Source organism: Diplotaxodon limnothrissa, linkage group LG18 (assembly GCF_057381915.1).
Source record: "Diplotaxodon limnothrissa isolate DT_005_m linkage group LG18, D_limnothrissa_male_GT1.1, whole genome shotgun sequence".
Classification (NCBI taxonomy): Eukaryota; Metazoa; Chordata; class Actinopteri; order Cichliformes; family Cichlidae; genus Diplotaxodon; species Diplotaxodon limnothrissa.
In genome coordinates this window covers 13,091,768-13,098,998 of record NC_140613.1, presented here as the reverse complement: position 1 = coordinate 13,098,998, position 7,231 = coordinate 13,091,768, and the positions used below count along the sequence as shown (strand labels likewise).

The 7,231-nt window shown below is 38.3% G+C and overlaps 1 protein-coding gene across 1 annotated transcript in view; it reads right to left on the bottom strand.

The window, feature by feature from the left end:
• Nucleotides 1-1,101: 1,101 nt before the first annotated feature.
• Nucleotides 1,102-7,231, bottom strand: part of myripa (myosin VIIA and Rab interacting protein a) — a 28,507-nt gene continuing 22,377 nt past the window's right edge. Inside the window, exons 10-15 of the mRNA XM_085377274.1 lie at nt 5,055-7,100; nt 4,143-4,199; nt 3,411-3,590; nt 1,612-1,773; nt 1,300-1,398; nt 1,102-1,194 (exon numbers count right to left, since the gene is read on the bottom strand). Of these exons, the coding sequence (XP_085233400.1) occupies nt 1,102-1,194; nt 1,300-1,398; nt 1,612-1,773; nt 3,411-3,590; nt 4,143-4,199; nt 5,055-7,100 (2,637 nt within the window). The remainder of the gene's footprint in view (nt 1,195-1,299; nt 1,399-1,611; nt 1,774-3,410; nt 3,591-4,142; nt 4,200-5,054; nt 7,101-7,231) is intronic.

The following is a 7,231-nucleotide window of genomic DNA, read 5'->3' as shown; positions in this document are numbered from 1 at the left end:
TGTTTAATCATTTCAGATTGCTGTTTCATTGTTTGGGGAATTAAAAAGTGAATGATTGATTTTTTTAACAGTGATCAGTGCTGATAGAAATCTGCTGGATGCATCTGATAGAATGATGCAAATCAACTATTTCCTGCATTATTTGTACATCTCATATTACACATACAGTACTAAAGTCTTATGGTATATGATTTGAGGCGTGAGTAGTTTAAAATTAAATTAAGGCAAATGGTGTCTAGATGGATTGTTTAAGACTGGCCTGTAGGCTGCAGTGTAGCAAGGTCAAGGCACTGATGTGTTGGAGGTACTACAGACCGGTGACTTATTTGTCTTTGTACTCTAAAGCAGAATGAAAGAAAATGAGGAGAAAGACACATTAATTTGTAACCCAGGTACTGCTATAAAAGAGCAACTGCATACATAAATTGGCCTGTTTTACAAAAATATTTTGAATAGAAAAATACACATAAAAAGACCTTCAGGTGTACCTAACCCGGACCCCTAATCCCTAACCCCCCTCCCCATTTGATTCAGTGTCACTGACACAAACTGAGTAGCAATTATTGCTTCACCTATGCTTTTCCTGGCACGACACGTAATGAATTGCAAAACTTATATAATGTATAATTAATACATATTATTTAGTATGCAATGAATGTAAAGTCCATGATGCCCCAAAACAAGTGGAAATCCTGCTACAACCACTAACATTTTGCAGTATCCAAGCAAGAAACCATCTGCACAGCTATGCTCCTGGGGGAGGGTCAAATATCAAATTCATGAAGAAAAAATATGTCCTGTACTGGACATAAATTTGAATATTGTCTAAAAGCAGCTGCATGATGCAGTGAAATAAAAAGAATATGATTTGGAAAACAGGGAAGATGAAAAGTTACAAAATAAAGGGATATCACTGCAGTACTCCTAGAAAATACTCTACGTAAATGCTGTAATTTTGCATTTAGCTGATATTGGGTCAATAAAAACTAACAAGTCACATATTACATCATAAATATAAGTTCATTATGAATAACTAAAACACTTCATGTCTTTGTTTGTTTTTACATAAACCATATGAAGTGAAATAAAGTATTTCAAACTCTACTGTTTGAAGAAGGACAGTGTTTCTCCACCTTTCACGGGGGGTGCAGGTAATCGCCTTCTCATCTGTCTCGAGGAGTCGAGGGTGACGGGCTGCAGGGAGATGCATGTGAGAAATAGTTTTGTGTGCACGTGCAAAGTTTGACTTCCTGTTCTGATGGACTCACTGCAGTGTGTTAGTGTAAACAGATACTGTACCATAACTGGAATAGTCCTGCTCTTGATCAAGCGCGACTGTGTGTCCACATTGAGACCGGCATTCTTCAGAGCAGCGATCCTTGCTGAGATGTCACAGATCTACAGCAGACGCAGAGAAAGGATTAAAATGATTTTGTGTTTTTAACAAACAAAACAGCACTGTTCAATATTTGAATTGTTTTTCATTTTAATCTGTTGGTGTAATTTTTATGTTTTTATGTCTTTTTTTAAAGGAAATACCGTCCAAATATCTGTCAATCAAAATCTCTCCTTCTATTTACATATTTTACTAGAAATCCAACCACGACCTACCTGCAGTTCAGATTGTTGTACCTTGGCAGCTGCTGCTGCCACCTGCTCCTCCAGGAAGGACAACTCCATGTCAGACGTGGAGCTGCAGATTCCCCGGGCACACTCCTCCAGGTCACTCAGCTCAGCCTCCAGACTGTACACTGATCCTGCTGCCACGTACACCTGCAGCACATTTAAAAAAAATCTAGTTTAAGTGTTTTTGAAACCTGCGTTCGTTTGAACTTTATTTCTCTAAAACTACTAAAATTGCACAAAACAGGAAATAGCAGCTTGCAGTGATGGAACAAGGATAAGTGAAATAAGCACTTATTTTGGAGATTTTGCTGCATTTTAACACATTTTTGCAGACGATTTTGTTTAATACTCATCTTCACAATAATGTCATTAGGCCATATTTGCTCATTTATGTGCTCATTTATAACTATAATTATAACTGTAATAATGAAAAACAAGTTTCACTAGTTCCACATTATTATATTATTGAACAGTTAGATAATCATAAAGGTTTTTGGTTATAAACTTTAACAGGATGTTAAAAAAAAATTAAACAACATGTTAAAAATAAAAAGTTGGCTAAAAGTATTTATATCCTGGGTAATGTTAGGTATATATTAGATTACAAGGCAATGCGAATATTATATTTTTCATTATTTCTACCCTATCTGAGTTATTGTGTTGAAGTATGGGGGAATACATATGTGACTAATATGAAACCATTATACTTATTACAGAAGAGAGCACTTTGAATTATGCATAATGTTAAATATAGAGAACACACTAATAATTTGTTTATAAAATCTAAATTATTAAAACTAGACGATATAGTGAAATTACAGACATTAATTATTATGTTTAGGGCAAAAAATAAAACACTACCTCTTAAGTTACAAAGTTTATTTGTATTGTGTTCAGAAAATGGGGACAGCAGAAGGAAGTTTTATTTTAAGCACCGGTTTGCTTGAACCACACAAAGCCAAATGTGTCCAACAGTCATAGGCATAAGAAACTGGAATTCTCTCCATGATCATTTTAAGGGTTGTACAAATGTTTCTCAATTTAAAATCTGCTATAAGAATAAAATGATAAACCGATATGAAGAAGCTGAAAATAACAGAAATTGTAGAAAGAATGATCCTTTTAGTTTGATATTTAGTGGTATTGCTCATTGTTGAGTATATTGTTCTGTTTGTTTTGTTGTGTTGTGTTGTGTTGTGTGCAGAATAGTGTCAGAGTGTATTTTTGGCTGTAAGTGCCTACTTGTATTATCACAGATAGGGGGCAAGTGTCAATCAGAATTTATTCTTCTTCCTGCTCCTTTTCATGTTACTTTAATTGAAAGAAAGGTTGTGTATAGGAAATGAATTACTGCTGTACCATGTGTGAAACAAAATAAAACAAAAACAATGCATGATGGAATAACAGCTACATTAACCACAATTTTTATGTGTTAATTATTTGATGGACTCAACTGAAAATTATTAAAAATAATGATTTTAATAAATTATCTCAACAGCAATTGAAAATCTAGTGAATAAAGTGAAACTATTAAAACAAGCTGTCACGTCACTGAGTTATTGAGAGAGAAATTGAAGCAGGGTAAATGTAAGGGAAAAAGGAAGCAGCCAAAGTAACTTATTATTCAGTTGGCTTTGTTTCTTTTTAATGTTTGTTGAAAGATTTATGGTAATATTTAATTATACTTAGCGGATCCTTTTAAAGCCTAAATTAAAATGCTGCATCTTCAAAACAAGAGCTAACCGTGCTACATGTGATGTAGAATATCTTTAAACTGAACTCACGTTTTCCTCCAGTCTGGAGAACTGCTGGTCCAGTTTTTTGGGGTCAGTGTTGGGGGGCAGGGAGGTGGATGGGGGTGGGGTGTTTTCTCCTCCCTCCACACCCTGCAGCAGGTCTTCAGTGGCGTTCAGCACCTTCAGCATCTCAGTAGTGATGCTGCGCAGGGACACGGCTGAGTATCTCTACAGCACACAAACAGAGACGGGTGTTACTCTAAATACTGACATCTCCTGGCAGTGTGATTAAGGATACCTTTATTTTCATTTAAATTAGAAAAACAAGTAAGAGTGCAATAGAACAACTGTTCATACCCAGGTGACCAAAATATAGGAATTCAGTGTGAAGGATTTTAAAGCTTGCAGTTTGAATTTCCTCCACATCCTGATGTTTTTTTTAGGTCATACTGGGATATTAACGCTCTTATGTTAGCCTGGACTCAGATTAATGAAATGCAGTGCCACTCCACTTACTGCTCTAAATAAAGTTCAAAATAAAAACATCCAGATGCATGAATGAATTCAAATGCATTTCAGGAGGAGGGACTTCAGTCACAGTGGATGGTAATCAGCTATAAAAGCTAGTAAATCATTAATATTATGGATTTTCTTTTTTGGGGGGGGGTAACATTGATGACATGTTGAAAAATAAGTTATGCATGACAAACATGGAAAAATATTAAAAAACAAAAACTAATCTGAGTACCCGTCTTCAACCAAAACAAAGTTCATTCTCACCTGCTCCAACAGAGTCGACATAAACTCTATTGTTTTGTAAAGCTCCATGTCTCTACCCTACAGCTCACACAGCGCAGGAGGAAACGAAGCACACAGAGGAGAAAGAAGCATCAGACAGAAGTTAGTTGCGTTCAAAACAAATGATTTTTAGGGAGTTTGCACTGGACTTTAAAGTGATATATTGCAAGTAAAGGAGACACAGGAGAACCTAAACTCGTAGAGAGCTCTACTGGGGTGTCGGCTCTTACAGCTCTATCATAAACTCTGCATTTCGCATCGTCAGTATTGTTTTATTATGTTATTATAATCTAGTCCAATACAGCAGGAAGCACTATAAGCTGTAATAACACAAATCAAGACTTCTTCTGTAATCAAACTCTTAAAGGGGGCAAAGTTTGTAAATGAAATTTTAGCACAGGCCTGTTGGACTGAATATAAACACTTGAGCTCAAATGAACGGAAAACTTTTAGGAAGTGAGAGGAAAACAGCGATGAAGCAGGAAGTTATGTAAAGCAGGTTTACACAAACGTTTGTTTTCTTTACGGCAGACAGAAAATAGAATAAAGGTTTGGCCAGCCAGGAATTAATCAGGGACCCTCTGGCAAATAAAACACACCATGCAGACTCATTAGCACGATTATACATTCTTTGGAGGGTCTTTAATAAATCTGGTTATTGGGACAGACTATGTCTGATGCAGGATTATGTGTAATCTTGTAGCACTGATAGAAATAATGAATCCTGTGTTTTATTTCTTATGAACTGACCTTTTCATTTGTAACTGGTGAAATGTGCACGTGTGTGTTTGTTTTGTTCTAAGGTGCATAGGCTCACTTTACCCAGCAGCGCGTTAGTAGGAAATAAGTGTCAGAAAAAAGCTTCTGAAATGGTCTCACAGCTTGAGTGCTTACATTCTGAATCTCCTCTGCTGACAGTAAACCCTCGGGCAGAGACAAAGTGCTGCTTTCTTCCATGATGTCTGCACTTTTGTCATTGACTTCCTTCATGTCTGTCTTCTCCATGTCTGCAGTATCTCCCCATGTCTCCAGTGCTTGCCGCTCTGCTGCCAGACTTTCTCTTCCATCCTCTTTTTCCTCCGTGTCCTCTTCTGTTCTTTCACACATCAGGGTAGCTTCACTTGTCTCAAATGTCTTGGTAAATGTCAAAGCTGCAGGTTTTTCTTTAACCAAACTTTTTTCACTTTCTTTCTGCTCATTTACATCTCTGCCTGCCTTGTCTGTGTTCTCCCGTTTTGCAGAAATATCTCCTTCAGTTTCCTCACTTCTATTTTCCTCGGGATGTTTTCTCACCTCTGACTCAGACCTCTGGTGGCCTCTTTGACTTTGAGACTCCTTTGAAAGATGTCCCGTCTCCTCTGAAGCGTCTGTGCTTTGTCCAACCTTTTCTCCTTTCTCTCCTCCTTGATCACTGCTTTCATCTTCATCCTTTAGCTCTTTGTTTCTTCCTCCGACATTATCCATTATTGGTTCTACGTCCATGTCGCCCAAAGTCATTAACAACATGCTGCTGATTATTCTGTCGAATTCTTCATCGCTGTCCTCTAAAGATTGCCTCTTTTTCTCGCTTTCTTTGCTTTCTTTCTGAAACTTGTCTTCTCTGTCTTGGTCGGGCCACTTTGCCTCAAGCCAATTCTTTTGCTGTAAGTCGCTTCCCTGTGCTTCCACCCCTGTTTTTAAGTTAATCTCTTGTCTTTTCTCTGAGTCGTTTTCACTCTCATTTCCTTTGAAAACTTCTACTTTTTCAGCGCCTAAGTGCCCCTTGGCTATTGTTTCATCCACTGTTACCCTCTCCACCGTGCAATCTTTATTTTCCGCTCTCTCATTTTCCTCATGCTGGACAGCCTCGACTTGTATCTGATTGTAAAAAGCATCCTCATGTATTACTTTTCCATCCCTGCCCTCTCTCATTGTTTTCTCAGTATCAGCCATTAACTCAAACATGTTCACGTCCAGGTCTCCAATGGACTCTGTCCTCTCCCTATCTGCTCTCTCCCAAAGCTCTTCCATCTCAATGCTGTTCTCAGTTTCTCCTTGTTTCATCTCCTCCTCCATTTCTCCCTCATTCTCTCCAATTCTATCCAGCTCATCCTCAGTGGAAGAAAACTGAGAAGCCCTCACTAAACTGACCAAATCGCGTAGCTGTGCTGCTTCCTCTGCTGGCAGTTTCCACAGAGACTCTTCGTCCATCGTCTCGTCTCCTTCTCTGCTCACTCTGTCCAACTTGTCCTCTGTAGATGAAAACTCGGAGGCACTGACTTGATTAACTAATCTACACACTTTCACCACCAGCTCCTCCTCGTCCTCGTCCTCTTCCTCTCCCTTTTCCTTTTCTTCTATGCCAACTTTGTCCAGCTCGTCCTCTGTGGATGAGAACTGTGAAGCTCTGACTTGTTTTTCCAACTGACATATTTTGTAAGTCAGTCCTTTTGGCTTTTTCTCATCTTGCTCTTTATCTTCCTCCTCCATATCTTCATCGTTCTCTCTTTCCCACTCTCCTTCACTTCTGTCGAGGTTATCTTTAGTAGACGAAAAGTATGAGAGTCTGGACTGTGCAACAAGCCTGTAAAATCTGTATTTCATCTCTTCATCCATTTCTTTCTCTTCCTCATCCTCCATTCTCCTTTCATCCAAATCGATCTCCATTTTCCACAGCCTCTCATCTTCCTCCTCTACATCCGTACTTTCTTGAGTCCTTTTCTTCGTCTGTCCATCATCTCCGTCTTCATCAAGCTTTTCATTTCTTGTGGTCGAGTCAGAAACTCGTGCCGCTTGCTGCTGCAGACTTAACTGAAGCTCCTCGTCCACTGGATTGGATTTATTTACAGTGATGTTACCCTCAGAGTCAAACGGTTCAGGGGTGGTGGCTTCAGACGTCAGAGTGTCAGAGGTCACATCATCAGAAGGATGTGGTGGGACGTTGTCATTTTGATTTAAATCCTGCAAACAGAAAGAGTGTTTGACTTAGAAAATATAAATTTATTATATTTACCATTGCTATTATTTGTGAAGTGGGTTTGTTGTCTTGAAAAACAGAGACTTGACTGATTGATTTATCAGTTAACTGAGTA